The sequence below is a fragment of the Nicotiana sylvestris genome, chromosome 10 (assembly GCF_000393655.2).
Source record: "Nicotiana sylvestris chromosome 10, ASM39365v2, whole genome shotgun sequence".
NCBI lineage: Eukaryota > Viridiplantae > Streptophyta > Magnoliopsida > Solanales > Solanaceae > Nicotiana > Nicotiana sylvestris.
In genome coordinates this window covers 138,804,441-138,824,242 of record NC_091066.1, presented here as the reverse complement: position 1 = coordinate 138,824,242, position 19,802 = coordinate 138,804,441, and the positions used below count along the sequence as shown (strand labels likewise).

Sequence of the window (19,802 nt, the reverse complement as noted above, 5' to 3'; positions counted from 1 at the left end):
ATCTTCAAACCGCTTGGCTCGAATCATCTCAGAGCTTCTCGAATCTTCATTTGAAGATTCGAGCCAAACATGAACTTACCCAGATCCATCCCAAATTCATACCAGGTGACCCTCAGGCCTCCCTCACCCCTAAACCACCGTTGGTTCCCTTCGAATCTGCCCAAAAATATTCAAACCCTAAATCCGAAGAAAAAATGGAACCCTAAAATTCCAAATCGAGGAATTTGTCCAAATTAAATGAAAGATTGGGATCTAATAGACCTTAATCGAGGTATTCTCAATTGAGAATATTTTGATTAAAGTCTGTTCGACCTCAAAGTATCCGAATCCTAGTTCGAACCTGGGTCCGTATAAGTTCTGAAGGTTTGAGGTATTTTCTTTTTCCCTTATTCTGTATTTAGGGTTTTGTTTATCTGTGTATTTGTTTAGTTTAGTTTTATTGATTTCCCCTGCTGTTCAGTTCATCCTCTCATCTCAATAGGCCTTTTTATTTGGTCCAAATCTATCATTTGTTTATGATTGCTGTAATTATTATGTGTATGATCGATTAATAAGTTGCGTCGATCAGCTAGTTTCCGTTTAATCCATGATTCTGGCAATAATACTGAAATTATTTGAATTGCCTATTTCTTTGTTGCTGATTTGCTCAGTGTCAGTTGTAATACGTAATCTTCTAATTAAGCTTCATTTGATTAGTTCGTTTGTATAGATTAAATCATTCGACATTCTGTTTGGTTTTAGTTTTGATTGTTAATTGTCTGATTAGTTAAAATTCTGTAAATATTGTTCTGAATTGGAAATCTTTGTATTTAATATATTTTCTGCATTAAAACCTTAGGAATTGGTTGAAGCTGTTAGGCAGATAATTGTTGAGTTTGGGCAGATTGGTTTAGGGCAGTAATATTAAGGGATTTTCAGGGGTAAGTTGGGAATAAAACAGTTAGTATGATACTTTATTGTTAGTGCTTTGTCAATGGGGTATTAATTAATGTACTAATGGGGAACAAAGGGAATTGGGAAGGGCTGATAATTAGAAAAGTTGGCCTTAGTGGGATTAAAAGGGAAGAAAATCAGATTTTATTGGAAAGTTTAAAAAAGGAGGAAAAAACCCCAAAAAAGATTCTAAAAAAATTGAGGGCTAAGACACACGCGGATATATACACACAGGAAGAACAATTCTGCTGTTCCATAAAAGTTTACTGACTGAAAATTGTTTTAAAACTTCTGAAATAATTTTAACTTACCTGAGGGAGAAAGGTTTAAGATTGGTCTTCAAATCTGGTTTAAAGCTTTTGCGAGATATTGTTTGATTGGGGCTGTTTGTTGCTGCTGGTGATAGCTGTTGTTATTTTTGTTGCTCTTACCTCCTTTTGACTTTCATTTCCAGGTATATTTTTTAGACTTATTTCATACAAAGTTTGGATACTACAAGGAAATGAAATCCGGAATTCCAAATATGTCCTCTCCCATGTAAATCTATTAGTTTAAGTTTCGGTTTCTTTAGTTTACTAATGTAGTATTATACTTGACATGGGAGCTGTTAGCCAATTAGCCTCTTTTGAAGTTAGTATAAGTTCTACAATAATTTTATTTATTTTTGAAGCTTAGTGGTAATATTTATCTTTGAATTGTCGAGATGGGGAATTTGGTAGAAGGTTGACCCTCAATTAAATTTTGTGTCTAAACCTTGATTAGCTAAGTGCAGGGTAGTGTGGAAATATCAAGAAACTACACTAGTATATTTCGTCAAGCATTAGATTTTTTTTAATTCTAGTTGATGTAAGTGTTCTTGTTTGCATGTAATACGGTATGATAACAGTTATGGGGATAACCATAAGTGAGAGGTAAATTGATATAATCCATTACGATTAAGATATTAGAATATTTCGAAAGGTTCAGATGCGTATTTGCGGCATATGGAGTATAAATTTGTCTATTGAATCATTTTATAAATCAGTTTTCTTTATTAATGATAAATGGCCTATTTTACTTTAGGAGTGCAATTAGCCCATTTCTTATAAAAAAATAATATAACAATAATGTCAACATCATTACAAGGTATAGATTTAGTATTTATAAATAGTTTGCATAAGTCTAAGTAACAATTGGTTTGGTTTTATCCGTCTAAAACTCGATCGTCATAAACGAATTAACAGAATAATTAGGATTTTGGACTAAAAATGGTTGTGTACAAGAGGATTGGATCTATGATACTGATTTCGGCAGTTTAAGTAAAAGATATACAAAGTGGAATTTGCTCCGAGTAGAATAATGAAAATTCTATGAAACAAATGGTATGTTTATCAACTAATTTCCTCCAAAACGTTATAAGCAAACCACTTTGCAAGTTTTAAAACACATACACTTGGTCCTAGGCATAGGAAAAGAATAAACAACTTGTGCATATGATTATCAAGCTCTAAGGCACATAGATGAATTACGGATATTGTGTTCACAGTAAGGTTGTAATTTTAGTTTCACATTATTTTTCATCTCATTAACTCTTCTAATTGAATAAGTTTTGATGCATGTCATTCACACATTTAAATCATATAACCTGTGGTCAACACCTAATAAATCTTGATTCTCTGGAAATCTTGAGGCACTCCATTCAGTAATTTCCCAAGGCTTTCATATTTAATATAGACAGACATAATAAACATTTGTAGAAAATTTATAGGGCCATTAAGAATATTATTGTGTAGTTGTGGACACGTTCGCGTGACATGATTACATTTCTAAAGACAATTCGGAGTATGCGTTCGCGCAACTTAGAGGAAATCTTCTTAATAAAAAGGGGATTTTCGGAGGTTATAAAATTAATTTATCTCCTGTAGTCCGAGGTGCACAGCTCACTATTTAATCATACAAGAGTGACAAATGTTCGTAGTTTTGTTTTAAGCACGCACAACTTCGGCCAAAATTCATTTTTTAAAAAAAATAAAATAAAAATATGTTATTAACCTCATCATGTACACGTACGCTTGACATGATTCTTTACATATAAAAAAACGAATATACGTATGCGTGATTCGTTTCAAGACAGTTCTATAATTATAAACAGTCTAGCTAAAAGCGGTAATAAATTTAAAACTATGCAATAAGTTCCAACAATATATTTAGTAAATCAAGATAATTAGGCCAAGTATAGATTGTTAAGCGACCGTGCTAGAACCACGGAATTCGGGAATGCCTAACACCTTCTCTCGGATTAATAGAATTCCTTACTCGGATTTCTGGTTCGTAGAATGTTAAACGGAGTCATATCTTCCTCGATTCGGAATTAAAACCGGTGACTTGGGACGCCATAAAATTCCCAAGTGGCGACTCTGAAATTAATAAAGAATCCCGTTTCGGTTGTCCTTTGATTGGAAAAACTCTCTTTACTTATGCCTTTTTCCAGGATGTTATGTAAAAAAGAGGTGTGACATCTGCTATGGTCAATAAAGTAACAGAAGATGTCAAACAAAATGAGGGTGCTTTTAAGCAGGTGGAGTTTGAGGGAAAATTTATTTTTCCTACACAAGAAGCAGAGGAGGAAACAAATGAAGATTATCCTCTGGAAGAAGAGCCAATAGAGAGGGAGATTCCAACTTAGGAACCTCAATAACAACTTGAATAAGTAGCAACAAGCAGGCCAAAAAGAACAATAACAAAACCTGTTCGTCTCATAGACATGGTTGCTTGTGTCGCCTCAATTGTAGCTGATGATGTTCCTACCACTTATAAAGACGCAGTCCAAAGTTCAGAAGAAGATAAGTGGAGGATTTCCATGAATGATGAAATACAATCCCATCATCAGAATCATACATGGAGATTGGCCTATCTTTCGAAGGGAAATAAAGCAATTGGGTGCAAATGGGTATTTGCAAAGAAAGAACGATTTACTAACCAAGAAGATATTCGCTACAAAGCAAGATTGGTGGCCAAAGGATATGCTCAAAAGGAGGGAATTAATTACAATGAAGTATTTTCTCTAGTTGTAAAACATTCCTCCATTAGAATTATGTTGGCTTTGGTAGCACAATTGGATTTGGAACTAGTTCAGATGGATGTAAAAACTGCGTTTCTACATGGAAACTTGGAGGAGGAAATCTACATGACTCAGCCAGAAGGATTCAAAGTTGTTAGAAAGGAAAATATTGTGTGCAAACTTAAAAAATCGTTGTACGGATTGAAATAATCTTCTAGACAATGGTACAAACGATTTGACAAGTTTATGTTGCGACAAGGGTACAAGAGAAGCAAATACGATCGTTGTGTGTATTTGTGCAAGCTTAAAGATGGTTCCTTTGTATATCTTCTCTTATATGTTTATGATATGTTAATAGCGTCCAAGAATTTGGAAGAAATTGATAAGTTGAAGATACAACTGAAGAAGGAGTTCGAGATGAAGGATCTGGGTGAGGCAAAGAAAATTCTTAGCATGGAGATAATAAGAGATAGACGTTTAAAAAAACTTTGTTTATCTCAGAAAGAATATTTGAAAAGAGTACTACAACGTTTTGGCATAGATAAAAAGACTAAGCCAGTTAGTACTCCACTTGCTCCCCATTTTAAGCTAAGTACTACTGTGTCGCCAAAAGATGAAGTTGAACGAGAGTATATGTCAAAGGTACCATAGTATGTATTAGCGTCCATTCAAGAGGAAAAGCTGCTAGAATAATTATTTTTACTTTTCATATTCCCTCTAATTTTTTCTTTTCCCTCGCGCCTAAATTTTAGTACTTTATTTACCCTAAAAACTGCAAACAAGGAAAAAAAATTACGCTCTAAATCACATAAAGTATCTTCTCAATTTGGTGATTCTCTGCAACCAAAATTCTTGGCCACCGTAACAATTGCTGGTGAGTTGTCTTTCTTTATATTTTTATTTCTATCTTTAGGGTTCAATTGGATGATTCAAAATTGGAAGTCGCCATAATCTTTTTTGACCAGATAAAACAAAAGGCCACCTTTGATACCTTCTTGTTCCTTCTTCATATTCAATTTCAATATATTCATCGACCAGGCTCATTTAAAGTTCAGCTCAAAGTATATGTAATTTTTTCTTTTTCTTGATTTTTTTCTTTGAATTTTTTTAACGATCATTGTATCTGGACCAATTTACGCGCAAAATAACTATATTTTGTAAAAATAATTTTTGGCTTTGGAGTTATTTGGGAATATTGGAATATTTGTATTGTTTTGATATGTTTATGAGTTTTGTTCATGTGGGGTATTGTCTATAGTTAGGAATTTTTCCTTGAATTTGTGAATTTGGGATTCTGAATCTAATTAGATTCAGAGCTTTTCCTCTTTTTGAAATTCCCTTGGAAAAAACCCTTCCTTTCTCTCTAAGAAAATTGGGTTTTTTTCTTTACATTTGTTTCTGGAATTTATTGTGAAGTCATAGACATAAACTTGTGTTATCATAATCTTGTGAAAATATTTTCAGTTTGTTTTGGTGAGAGTATAGTCTCAATTTTAACTGCATTTTGTTGTGATCTTTTACTGATTTTACCACAAAAATTGATGAAAAGTTACTATTAAATTAAAGTATTGACCAAAGATAACTGGTTGGGTCTAAATCCTTCAATTTGAAATAAATATTACCTGTTAAACCATTTAGTTGTTATCACTTTGCTTTTCTCCATAATTTTGACAGTTGGTTTGCTTTGAATTATTTATACTTAAGGTATGTGATCAGAGGTCATGAATCATTATTGTACAAACTGTTTTTTGTTTGGATTATCTTTGTCAAAAATAATTGTTGCCTTATTATCATTTTTTATGTTAATGTAAATTGTCTTCAATCTCAAGTATCTATCTCTATTAGTGGATTATGTGAAAATTTTGATTGAGTGGCAGTAATTTTGACAACCTCCAGATACAATTTTTGTCTTCTGTCCACTTTCACACGTTATTGCAGCTTGTTAATTACTTTATTTTGGAGAAGGAGCTATGCGAACTAGAGGTGAAAACAGGATGGTTATTCAACAACATGATGATGCAGATGCGCGACCTTATACTGAACAATTGATGAATGGTCAGAATTGATCTCAAGTACAAACACATGATATTCAATCTAATGAATTGAATAATTCTACCGATACTAAGGTTCAACAGAATGATGAATCAGGTAATACTTTTTGTTTATCTACTGGACATGTTAGTTCATTTACTGAGTGGTACATTGTTCTTATTTTTATTGTTCCTTGAGATTTTCAATAAATATTTTTATGTTGGTTGCGTCCTGCACTCCCATGCTCTTACTACAGAAGTATATACCACTTAAAAATTTTATTCTGTAGTATATTTTGCTGTCCTTGAGACTTTTTGGTGATAACATCTTATAGTAGATTAAAAGAAAAATAGAAAATGCTGCACTAATTTGGAAAGCAATTGTTCCATTCTCTATATGGATTTAATGATCATTAAATCTTTTTCAAATCAGGTAGTTCAGAGGAAAGAAAGGTTCGTGGACCCACAATATTAAAAGATATACGAAAACTGCCACTATGGAATACAATTGCTATACAATTCAATAATCGTAACTAACCCATAAGAAAAGAGGGTCAAAAGCTTGCTAGCTTTCTAGGCATAATCGCTAGAACTCCAGAACTAACACCTCTGAACATAGATGATTGGAGAAACTTTGCCAAAGATGAAAAGAAGAAACTGTTGGAGTTTGTGAAGGTATGGAGTTATTATTATTCTTATGATGTGTGAATATAATAATATATTATTTTATTATACGTGATATTATCTTTTGATTGTTTTCTTTTATTTCACAGAAGAAGTTCTCTATCCCAACTCGTGGAGAAGCATATGGCATAAAGTCAACAGGAAATAAATGGAAAGATTACAAATGTGACTTGAAAAATGTGTATACGACAAAATATAAGACGAAAGATGCTTTGCTAAGAAATAGACCAAGTCATATACCACGAGATCAATGGACCGGTTTGCTCTCTTATTGGCTTTCTGATAAAGCAAAGGTATCAATTTTATACTTTTAAAATACACATTTAATTTTTATTGTGTGATTGTTTTTGTTAGTTTTTATGTATAAATTATTATATATTATTTTTATATTGTAATGACAGAAGCGTACACAAGCAAATAGAAATAACAGATCAAATCAAAAGATGCCTCACATAGGAGGGTCAAAAAGTATTGCCGCCTTGATGGATGAGAAGGTATTCTTGTGTATATTTTAAAATTTAATTTCTCAAAACTCTCTTTGTTATGCATATTTGACATTATTATATTATATTAGGCTGAAAATGGGATAGAGCTTGCATGAGCATACGTTTTCATATTAACTCATAAACAACGTAAGGATGGTAGGCCACTGGATGTTGAGTCTACAAGGACAATCGCAAGATTTCTTCTTTTTTATTTTCTGAATTTTGGTTATCTTTCCAGAATTGGGATTATGAGAACTTTATTTGCCTTTTTCTGATACTATCATTTGAAATTATATGTAACAATCTAGCTAGTCACTAGAATCATGAACCTCATGTCACAAAAAAATTGCCTAATATTTTGATTGCGTGAGACATAACTAAAAGTGAATAATATAAGAAAAATAAAATTCAGCTTTAATTGCCTTAGTATACTTCTCAGATAATAATGAAAACCTAATATTGAGATAACAGCTTAGAACATAGTGACTTAGGTCATATTGTCTCTTAAAAACTGCAAACTTGGGACCAAAGTGAAGGTTATGGAGTTGTTTAAATCCAAATTTATGATATTAAAGAAACTAAAACTTTAGTGTGTATGGAGATATTATTTTTTACACCTCCCATAATGTGCTATGGTTGGCTACCTCTTAGATATTATTTTGAATTATGACAATCAAGATAAAATGGCAAGAAAATCATTTGATGGAATTAGGATACAATATTTTAATATGTTGGAGTTTGAATAGTTGTTTGTTTATGGTGCACCCTGATTACCATTAGCCAATGTTTTGTGTACATCATCTGGAGGTTCCTTTGATTAAAATATGACTTTTAGGTCATTATGAACTATTTCCAATTAGATTGTAGAGGTTGGCAGCAATAGCAATAAAGCTTGTCACAACAGCTTGAACAATCATGACCACTGTGATTATATTGTCTTTACTTGAAGATAAACCATGGACATCTTTGCAAAAAATAAATTAAAATGCTCACCACAGAAAAAGAATAAAGAAATCATTCAGATTTCTTATAGAGTAAAGGGATGATGGTAGTAAGATAAAGGCCTTAGAGCAATTGCACCTAGCAACATGTGGCTTTTAGGTAGGTGGCCAACCAACCAAGTTGAGTTCACTGGGCCTGATCAGTCGATATGCTCACTGGGCCGGTAGAGGCACCCCGACTATCTGAGTATAACTTCAACATTGATGGCCTGATCGGTGGACTATTTGGATGGTTCTCAGCTTGTTCAAGCATTGTCTTATCACCTGTAGCAGCTACATTATCCAAAACATCAACACATTCAAGTTCTTGCCTCTCATCATGCACAACAATAGATTTAAAGCTTGCTGGTTTTCAACTAGTTCAGCACGTGCAACAGTTGCATCAGTCACAGTGTTAATCTGTCCCCGTCCATTATTAAGTTGTTGCACAGCTTCATTACCTCGACAAACTTGAGTACATCCTTGATCTGAAACACGATCAGTAGTAGGGTTTTTAGAAACCTACTTTTCCCCATCGCAAACCTGAGAAACCCTATTCAAAGCTGTAATTTTAGAGCCTGCTGTTTTTTCAAACAATTCAGCAGGTACAGCAGCTGGTTGATCATGTACATGCACCAACTGTTGTTGAACAATAATCTCATTAGGAAATTCCAAAACCTTTGTACCATCTGTTGCCTTAGGATCCTTCAAATCAACAGGTTGTTCAGTAGATGATTGAGCTCGATTCCCATTAGGAGTCGGAGCAGCAAGTACCTATTGTCCAGCTGCATATATTGAGAGTACCATCTTTTCTCTTTCCCATATGTTGATAGTTGTATCTTAGATTGTTCATGTTCCTTAGTGATCAGCTGTCTAGCTGCATTAGCGTATTGCTCAACATCTATAGTTATAGAAGTCCTAGTTAAATTTCTATCAACCACAGGTATTGTTGCATTCTTCAAAACCTGAGAACCCCTAACTACAACAGCATCAAAAGGGCCTGTAGAAGTACTAGAACCAGATGTTATACTCGAGACACCTCTCCAACAGAATATAATATATGTCCAAGTTCTTTTCCTTTCACTCCTTCCCTTTTATTGTTCTCTGGAACTATTATTGGCTTGATATATGCACACATAACAAATGTGACTTCCAATCTTGTATGGCAAGGCATAATGTGTGGTTTGGGGTAAGAATCTTGTGTTGCAGTCTCTGTTTCGTCACAGGTGACACGTTATGTCTGTTAACCCATGCCTTCACTGCTCTATGCTCATATGTAAAGTGATCAGCTTCTATATGTGGGTTTTTCATTACTTACTGCAAAGATGTCGTGTGATAATAGACAAGGAAGCAGAATGAGATGCATGTTTGTAGAGAAAAGGATCTTACAAATTAGCAGGTCATCTCCTGGAATTTCAATTCTCACCTGAAGGATTGGACAGAAGTACTGGCTAGGTGCCTGGATAAGGTTCTTCTCTACCTTGACATGCATTTCCGCAATACATGAGAAACAGTTGGAGTGGTTTTCACCTTTATTTTCCCGGAGTTCTTGCACACTTTTGAAAGCTTAAATCTTTTTCTGATTTGCTTGATATCTTGAAAATTCATCTCATTTACTTCTTATCTATACTATTGCAGTTTGATTTGTTTCGGTCGGATTTGTTATGTCTTATTCTATAGAAAAATGGAACTGTCATTCTACAGTAAAACAACTTTAGCTTGGGGCAATGTTTGCTCGATAAACATCCAGTTGAAGACTATTATATTTCATCTATTGACGTAGTTATTTTGTAATTTTAGGTCACAGTCTGATGATCGATAATTTAGCCGGTGGAAGATTTTAAAATGATGAAGCATTGCAGAAATTATTTGAAGACTATTATTTGTTAGGATTAGTTATATAATGACAATAGCTATTTGCTTCAAATAATATAAGTTTATATTTTAAGTTACCGTGATATTACTATTTTGGATTAATACTTCCTTTTGTTTTTAAGATTTAATGAGATACAATATGTTTTTATGAATCAATATTATTATGTTTTATTATTTGGATCATTTTTTTAATGAATGTAGTAACTATTATCAATGGTGGTTAAACTATTGTCGTTATAGCTTGTGACTTAGTGACAATTTAACATAATATACTAGCTACAAAAATAGATGATAAAAAGGCAAATTATGATGTTTCCACGGGGAATATTATAGCCATTATAATTGCTATTAAAAATAATTTTTAGCGGCAATTTGATTGAATTTACTAGCCATCAAAATGGATGCTAAAAGGGCGTACTAATTCGTTTTCAAAAGGAATATTATAGCCATTTTAATTGCCACAAAACAATTATCGCTAAATCTATAGACCTATAGCGACAAATATTTTGAATTTAGTGGCTATAAAAATGGACGTAAAAAGAGCATTAGTAGCTGTTTTTAGATTAGATTTAGCAGCCATTATAATTGCCGCAAACAATTGCCGTTAAAGCAAATAATATTTAGCGGCAATAAGTCCGACCTTTACCAGCTTTTGTAAGAAACGCCGCTAAAGGCTTTGCCGACCCCAATATCAGTGGCTAAACATCAATGGCCGGTAAATGGTATAGCGGTAATTGTTATTTCCGCCAGTGACCTTTTATATTGCCGCTAAAGCCCCTTTTTGTTGTAGTGTGGGTGTTACTTCTTCAAGAGTTTGATCTAGAAATTATTGACCGGAAAGGTAGTGAGAATCAAGTGGCGGACCACTTGTCCCGTTTGGAGGAGGAGGGGAGGCCTTGTGATGGCCTTGAGATCAATGATTCATTTTCCGACGAACAACTCCTTGCAGTGTCAATGAAGGATATGCCATGGTTTGCCGATGTTGCCAATTACCTTGTGATCGGAATAATCCCGTGTGAGCTCTCTTCTAACCAAAGGAAGAAGCTCAAGCGGGATAGTTTGGATTTCTATTGGGATGAGCCATACTTGTTCAAGATTTGCATGGATGGTATGATTCGTAGATGTGTCTCGGAGGAAGAACAATTGAGTATCTTAGAGGCTTGCCAATCTTCACCCTATGGTGGCCATCATGGTGGGATAAGGACCGCCTAGAAAGTTCTTAGTTGTGGATTCTATTGGCCCACCTTGTTCAAAGATGTGGGAGATTGGGTGAAGAGATGTGATGAGTGCCAAAGAGCGGGCGAAATTTTAAAAAGGGATGAGATGCCTCTCAATACGATTCTTGAAGTGGATATCTTTGATGTTTGGGGCACCAATTTCATGGGTCCATTTGTTAGCTCTTGTGGGAATACTTACATTCTCGTGGGGTTGATTATGTCTCAAAATGGGTTGAAGCCGTGGCTTTGCCTAATAATGAAGCCCGAAGTGTTATTGTGTTTCTTAAAAAGAGCATCTTCACAAGGTTTGGCACTCCTCGTGTGATTATTAGTGACGGGGGGTCTCACTTTTGCAACAAGGCTTTCGACACGTTGCTTTCCAAGTACGGTGTCAATCATAAAGTTTCTACCCCCTATCATTCTCAAGCTAGTGGTCAAGTGGAAGTCTCTAACAGAGAAATTAAGAGCATCTTGTCAAAAATGTAATATGACCGATTGGTCGAAAAAGTTGGATGACGCTCTATGGGCTTATCGGACGGCTACAAAACTCCAATTGGTATGTCTCCGTATTAGTTGGTGTTCGGAAAAGCTTGTCATCTTCCGGTTGAGTTAGAGCACAAGGCCATATGGGCTTTGAGGAAGTTGAATTTGGAATGGGATGTTGCGGCAAATCTTCGTGTTGAACAACTCAATGAGCTCGATGACTTTAGATTCCATGCCTACTCAAGTTCATCCTTGTATAAGGACAAAATGAAGTACCTTTATGACAAATATCCTCGGGGTAAGGAGTTCAACATTAGAGATACGGTTCTCTTGTTCAATTCCCGGTTACGTCTGTTTTCGGGTAAGCTCAAGTCAAAGTGGAGTGGGCCATTTGAAGTTGTGTTCGTGACCCCATATGGTGCTCTTGATCTAAGGAACAAAAATGGTGAAGTTTTCAGAGTTAATGGGCACCGGGTCAAGCATTATCTTGGAAAATTTGATGACAGCCACGTGGTGGCACTTCTTCATCTAAAGTGATGTGATGGTAACATGTGTTGTGCTGCGACGTTAAATCAGGCACTTCTTGAGAAGCAGCCCATGTCTTTTTCTTCTTGTTTTCTCTGATTTTCTTTGTAGTTTAGGATTGATTTTTGAGCTAATTGTTTGTGAGATGTTGCAGTGCAAAAAATTTTGGAAAAATTGAACAGTCACTGAAGTTTGCCAGTGCAGCCGCATTGCACTTTGTGCGATCCGCACTGGTGAAGGCCAAGTGAGGTACTTTTTAAAGTTTGCCACCGCGACCGCATTCCATTTAGAGCGGTCCGCGGTCGCGGTCTGGTTTTGTGCGGACCGCGGAGGTTGCCTTCTCAAGCTTCTTCTGAATAAACCCAGCGCGGTCCGCGATCTGTTTTGTGCGGCCGCACTGGTAGGTAAGACTGGGTCCCACATCTTTTTCTATAAATAGAGCTCAGGGGTCACCAGTTACAGTTTCGAAATTTTAACACTCAAAGACCTAAAAGATATTGTTCATACTCTCTTGTGACCATAATTATTGCTTAGACTGACTAATTGCATTTTATCTTCACATCTAGTAATATTTCACTAATTCCTTATTCGTTTAATTGATTAATTTTGTTTTTATTTTATTACTATTAGCCTGTAACTTCTTTTTCGTCCTGTTTTCTCTAATTTTGTTAGCTTAGGTTGGTTTAAGTGTTAGTTTCTGGGGTGCTTAATGTGCATAATGACTGGGTAAATTGAATAGGGACAAAGTAGGTGAAAACTTGAACAAAAATGCAAAAATTGGAAACCCTAACTCAATGCCTGAACTAAGCACCCTCCGCGGACCGCGGTAGCTTTTGTGCGGTCCGCGGTGCCCTGACGAGGTCCGCAATACCATTTTGTGCGGACCGCGGTACCCATGTGTTTGAAAGTTGACTTTTGCCCAGCGCGGCCGCATGGCACTTAGCGGCCGCAGTACCATTTTCTTTATTTTTTTCTTCAATCATGAGTAGCTAAACCCATTAGCTAGGGTTGTGGCTCAACCCTATTGTGGATAATTGATGGGTGTTGCCATCTATTGTTAGATTGACTATGGGTGTTTTTTATTTGGGTCAATTTTATGGTTTAATCTATGAATTGGTGGTTACAAATACTGGTTTATGCTAAGTTGACTTGGCTCTTCTTGATAAAGAGAGCCTAAGTCTCTAAAATTGGCCCGACAAGGAATTGGGATGGACTCAAGAGAATTGATAGTCCCAGTTAACGGGTTAAACCTCGAGAGAGTAATCACCCTACTTGAACCCTAGTTGCTTGATCTAATTTGCCTACCCATTTGGTCTCGATAAAGTCAATTGGGCAAAATCACTCTCTCTACCGAGAGGTGTGAGAGTGGGTAAAATTGTGCAACGGTTATAGCATAAACCCCAAATTATGTCAATCGAACCTTAGTAACATCTACCCGTCAATTAGCCACCTAGGTAATGTCAAGACCCTAGTGCCCTTCTTTCCATTAGATACAACTTAGCAATTATCTCGTAGCATAATCTAGTTCCAATTAGTAATTAATAATATTAGTTTGTTAAAGAAAATTCAAGAGATATTTGGAAGTGACATTTGGAACAATTACACAACTCTAATATAGATAGATACTTGACTCCACTACTAACTCCCTGAGGAATTCGATCCCGACCCTCATATCGGGTAAAAGCTATTGCGACCCGCTCTTCCTACGTTAAGGTAGCGTTGAGTTGGCAGTGATCAGTCTGTACGAGACCTGACATTTCATAAGTTGTTGGAGTTATTAGCAGATATATGCATAATCCAGGAAAGGAGCATTGGCAAGCTGTGAAGTGGATTGTACGGTATATTCACAATACTGTAGATGTTGGGTTAGTTTTTGAGAAGGAATGCAATCATTATGTAGTTGGATATTGTGACTCAGATTTTGCGGGTGACCTGGACAAACGAAAATCAACTACTGGTTATGTGTTTACTTATGCAAAGGCATCAGTTAGTTGGAAGTCTACTTTACAGTCAACAGTTGCTTTGTCTACAATAGAGGCAAGGTACATGGCTATTATAGAGGCTGTGAAGGAGGCAATTTGGCTTCAGGAGTTGCTAAAGGAGCTTGGTATTGGACAAAAAAGTATCACAATTTTTTGTGATAGTCAAAGTATCATTCAATTAGCGAAAAATCAAGTTTATCATGCAAGGACGAAACACATTGATGTTCGATATCATTTCATACGAGAAATCATAGAAGAAGGTGGAGTCACAGTGAATAAAATTTATACTACAGAGAATCCTGCTGATATGCTGACAAAAGTGGTGACTGCGGTCAAGTTTCAACATTGTTTGGATTTGATCAACATTGTTGAACACTAAAGATTGAAGATGAAGGCACAACTAAAATTTGTTATTGATAGAAAATTGAAGATGTGCAATTTTGCCAAGGTGGAGATTTGTTGAAGTTGTCAAATATCCCACATCGGTAGCTGACACTTTTGTTTGGGAATTTTTCTCTATAAAAGGAGGCCTAATGTATAGGATTTAGACACACCTCTCATTTGTCTTCTCATCTTCTTAAGGCATTTGTATCTTCTCTCTTTAGTATATTTCACTTGTATTTTGGAGTGGAATAAAATATTGGTTGCGTCCGAGGAAGTAGGCAAAATTGGCTGAACCTCGTAAATTCTGGTGTTCCTTTTAGTGTTGTATTATTGTCTTATTTATTATTTAGTAGCTGCCATAATTTTTGGTATAGTAATTGTGACTCATTCACACTATATATATTTGACTTCCACATCATGTTGAACTTCTTGTTTTAGATTGACTTTTTTCTCATGCAATCATTACAAGTACCAAATTTTTAAAAATTAAGATTTTATAGGACTTCATCTTCGACAAGTCTTTTTAGAATTTATTTAGGCACGTATCCTAACCATTTGTGTCACAAACTAGATGAAGTTTCAATTCGAAGAGTTCTTTAGATGCCATTATTTGTTAACGCATGTAAGGCCAAAAATATTGAGAGAAATAAAGGAAAGAATAAATACTAATTTTGTACAAATGGTCACAGAAAATACCATTCCCAATCAACAGATTAATTTATATACCTCAAAGTTTTATTTCCAAATTTGACATAATATCCTTGATTACCAAAGCAACCCAAAAAAAAAATCCTAATAAGAGATATTATTCAACTCTTGTAACTACTTTTCCACTCTCGTTTAATGCTCGTATTGTAAGAAATCCCTGTAAAGAATTTAAAGTTATACGTATCAGAAACATCATCAATAAAATTGGTTTTATAACATACATAGGTAATTTGATTACGTACCTTACTTTTCAGACTAATTCTTGAATTTAAGACAATCCTTCTTCAAGTGTCCCTTCTTTTTGCAAAAGAAGCATTTCATATTCCTTTTATCCACACCGTCATGTATAGTAGCATTATTTTCATGATTTGGTGATTTCTTCTCATTTCTTTTTCCATTCTTTGGTCCTTTTTCTTGTTGAACCGATAGTAATCCTTCTCCCTTTAATCGTTTCTCCTCTTGAACACACATTGCAATGAGTTCATCCACGGTCCATTTGTTCATATTTGTTTTATAGCTAATCTTAAAGGAACCAAATTGAGAAGGAAGCGAATTGAGAACAAATTGAACCAAAAAAGATTCCGAAATGGTTATATCCATCGCTTTAAGTTGTTCCGCCATATTAGCCATTTCTATAATATGCTCACGCACACCTCTAGTCCCGTCATATGTCTTAGTAGTTAAAATTTCCATGAGTGTACCTACCGATGCCTTATCGGAAGCCTTGAATTGTTGCTCAATAGATGCCAAGAACTCTCTTGCTTTAGAAGAATTTGGTATTGATTTGCAAATGTTCTTAGCAATCTTACTCTTCATAATCATGAGACTTAAGCGATTAGAGCGTTCCCAAGTAGTATAGACGGCATATTCTTCCAAAGGCTCATCAATTCTGAAACATAAATCCAAATCCAAACATCCCAATGTAATTTCTAGTTGTTCCTTCCATTCATTGAAATTGGAACTATTCAACTCGGGAACGTTGGACATATGACTTGAAAGAGAATCTGGAGTAATAGCTTGAGAAACAAAAGAAAAAAATGTTACAAGTCAATAAATATTATGACAACCATGTAAAAACCTAATAAATTCACAATATTATCATTTGGTCTAGAGGAAGGGAACTTTGGATCAACGGTAAAGTTGTTTGTGTGTGACCTATAAATTATGGGTGGAATCAGCCACTAGTGATTGCATCAGGGTAGATTGCCTACATCATACCCTCTTAGGGTGCGGCCTTTCCACAGACCCTGCGTAAACGCATGATGCTTCGTGCACCGGGCAACCCTTTTGGTCTAGAATATGATTTGTTACAATTAATTTAAAAGTGATATAAACATTGTAGCTCATTTTTGGCAAAAATGCTCAAACAAGTCAAACTTTCAGAAGATGAAACCAACTCAAGACAAGTAGAAATCTCACCTTTATATGAAGATGGCATAATAATAACATTCATTGTTGCATTGTTTGGTGGAAGCTGCAAACTGAGCGGATAAAGTTTCCCATTCAATGGACTCCTAGTACACACAATAATTTCTTCAAGCCCAGTTTCATCCTCCAATCTCTTAGTCAACTCCTCAACAGTATTTCCATCGAAAGTTATGAAAAGTGCCTCCATTTCCTCTTCAATTTCTCCAAATTCATCCGCCATATGATAAAATATGAACCTCCCTTCCCCCAAATTAGGCACCGAAGAATCACTTGACTGCCAAAAGAAGAAGAAAAAAAGAGACAATTGAGCACCAAAAACAAAATAATTATTGAATTCACTAGAGGTGGTAAGTCATGTCATAAGTCAAACTTGGACAAGTTAAAACGGATCAAATGAATAAATCCAACCTACCCAAATTTTGTTGGAAAAATGACATTGTATAGCCGTTGTAAAATTGTATATATATATATATACACACATTATGTATGTTATATACAAAAATTATATAAATTTTATACACTTTTTTGACTACCAGATATAAATAATTTCTGACACGGACAAAGTGATAATACCCCAATTTGTTGGGTAAAAATAAGTGTAGTCAAAATGGCAACATGAATCAATCTCCCCTTCTCTTTTTGTTTTGCCTTTTTTGCTGGGGGAGGGGGGGGGGGTGAAGCAAGTCAACAAATGGATCATAACTTGATACATATGGATCATAACTTGATACATTTAAACTTGAACATATGACTAAAAATGGGCTGATTTTGTCACCTCTAGAATTGACATTCCAAGGCAAGTATACATAGCTTCACTTCTATTTATGAATTGTCGCATGAAAGAACAATAAGAATCCTTAAACGTCAAGATCAAATGTAGGAAATTTAGTACCTCTTGTGTAGAAAAGCTCGTGGATTTTGAGGAAATATTAGAAGGAGAACTAGATTCAGAAACACATGAATCTTCACGAGGAGCCAATGGTGATAGCAAGTTTTCAACAACCTGAACATCCCAAAGAATCCAATCTTGAGTTACTCTCCTATAAGGAATGTCATGTGTAACAGAGTTTTTCCATGGAAGTAGTCCACCATTTCCCCTCAAGAATTGCCCATATCTTGTCCTTAGCTTCACTTGATTTCCATCTCTAATGGGTTCCCATTCGACAGAAGAATCGAGACGATTTGGTAGAGTTTGCACAACTTTTCGACCAGTTATACCAAGAACAGAAGACTGATTTGATGCTGTAAGATACTTGCCATAACAACTTTTTAAGCGTATAATATTGTTGGTATTTTCGACGAATTCTATTGTCCATTTTGCATTTCTTGAAGCACCGTCGCGATCTTGGGTTACTGATTCTTTATCTTCTAATGCTGTTAAGTACTTGTAATGGTGACTCTGTAGACGAACGGCTTTTGCTTTGTGGAATAGCTCCATTGCTGGTCTTCTAGTTAGAGGACTCTGTCAAACAAAGAAAGACGAGGTTGGTTGTTAACTCATTACATACTGACAGAGCCAAGAAAAGACAAAGAAAACTAGAGCATACCTTAGGTGAGAAACAATGACTTGAATACATCGACATCGGAGACCCCAAATCCAAGGTAGAAAGTTCACCGGAGACCGATGAAAAATTCGAAACCATAGTCAAATAATCCGTTAACGATTCATCTTCCGGCACATCAACAGGCTCCACACTCCACAAAATCCAATTATGTGTAGTAGCACTATAAGGACAATCATGAGTCACTCTATTGGTCCATCGTAGTGGCGCTCCACTTGCACTTAAAAATTTTCCTCCATAACCTCTTAATTTCACTTGAAATCCATATCTTAATGGTTCCCACTCAATTTTTGTGTCCTCCATATTCTCGGGCAAAGTTTGAAGAACCTTTTTTCCTCCTATTAATGAAACATAATACTTATAAAAAAGTAAACTAGAGTATATAATATTTAATAATACAATTTAAACTTTTAGATGACATATCTCATGGTATCAGAGCAAGCAAAACAAATGTTAAAATATTATTGTCATCAAGGAAACAAAAAATAAATATGTCATGTGTATGACTTGCAAAAGAATCAGACCTACACGAAAGGTGCATTCAATTGAACCCTATCGGATAAATGAGATACTCCACCAATGGGCGTGATAAGGCATAATATAAGTAACTATAAGTGCACCTTTCTAAAAGTTTAAACTTTTAAATGAATTAGTTTCATATTTCACATATGGAATTAGAGCGAGCAAAAAATCTTGATTCAAATTCCACGTATGTATGGATCATATAAAAGAATCAGGCTACACTTAAGGACAGGAGGTATGATGAGACATATAACGTAATTAAGTAATTATAAGTGTATTATTCTTAGCAATTTAAATTTTAAATGAAATGGTTGCCACATTTTAACATGGTAAAAGAGTAGGCTAGCGGTCCTGCATGTGTGTTCAAATTTTACCGTCACCTAGAAGCAAAAAATGATATGAAAATAAACAGGCCTATAGACGTGAGCGAAAAGGAGGCATAATGAGATATAATATAATTAAGTAATTTAAAGTGTATACGTTTCGGAACCTGTCATGCTAAGAAGAAATGGCTCGTCGGAAGCCGTGAGGTATATGCCGGAGCTGCTTTTCAGTCGGATAAGGTGACTGTTTCCGGCGACAAGCTCCACCAGCCACCGTGCTTTTCTTGATGAGCCATTTCGGCTTTGTCGGATGTTTTTTTGATCATCATCTGCTACTAAGTATTTGTTTAAATGACTTCTAAATCTAACAGCCTTAGCATCGTAGAATAGTTCCATTAGTTAACTTTGTTAATAATATTGGAATTAAAGTTGAAGGATTTAAGCAAAGGATTGGAGAGATCAAATATTTATACAGGAGAACACAATAATCCTAGTGATGTCACTGTGGTTTTTGTATTGTTGCCAAAGTGATTAAGTAAGAGGGACAAGATTAGGACCATTATAATATTGTACATATATCACGCGTGGCTGATGTCAATATAGTAGACTCTGTGCTCTATAATTTATTCCCATGGGTATGT

General features: G+C 35.3%; 1 protein-coding gene and 1 long non-coding RNA gene across 4 annotated transcripts; one reads left to right on the top strand and one right to left on the bottom strand.

The window, feature by feature from the left end:
• Positions 1 to 5,979: 5,979 nt before the first annotated feature.
• LOC104233227 (uncharacterized) lies at positions 5,980 to 7,175 on the top strand. The gene is made up of 4 exons (XR_712550.2): positions 5,980 to 6,121; positions 6,437 to 6,678; positions 6,777 to 6,980; positions 7,089 to 7,175. It is a non-coding gene; the product is annotated as an uncharacterized lncRNA (long non-coding RNA).
• Positions 7,176 to 15,301: 8,126 nt separating this feature from the next.
• Positions 15,302 to 19,590, bottom strand: LOC104233229 (uncharacterized). Of its 3 annotated transcripts, none has more exons than XM_009786592.2 (6): positions 19,329 to 19,590; positions 18,302 to 18,654; positions 17,647 to 18,216; positions 16,746 to 17,028; positions 15,569 to 16,342; positions 15,302 to 15,483 (listed from the first exon to the last, which is right to left on the bottom strand). In XM_009786592.2, the coding sequence occupies exons 1-5, from the start codon at positions 19,555 to 19,557 to the stop codon at positions 15,582 to 15,584; spliced, it is 2,196 nt and encodes a 731-aa protein (XP_009784894.1). In that variant the 5' UTR covers positions 19,558 to 19,590; the 3' UTR covers positions 15,302 to 15,483; positions 15,569 to 15,581. The 3 variants fall into 3 exon arrangements, with proteins under 3 accessions (XP_009784894.1, XP_009784895.1, XP_070016581.1); XM_009786593.2 differs by having other exon boundaries at positions 15,574 to 16,342; XM_070160480.1 differs by having other exon boundaries at positions 19,319 to 19,411.
• Between the last annotated feature and the right edge of the window lie 212 nt (positions 19,591 to 19,802).

Coding starts and splice junctions, on each gene's coding strand:
- LOC104233229 (XM_009786592.2), bottom strand. CDS start 19,557: ATGGAACTATTCTACGATGCTAAGGCTGTTAGATTTAGAAGTCATTTA. Junction 18,217..18,301: donor GTCATTGTTTCTCACCTAAG/GTATGCTCTAGT, acceptor TTTGTTTGACAG/AGTCCTCTAACTAGAAGACC. Junction 16,343..16,745: donor TATGCCATCTTCATATAAAG/GTGAGATTTCTA, acceptor TTGTTTCTCAAG/CTATTACTCCAGATTCTCTT.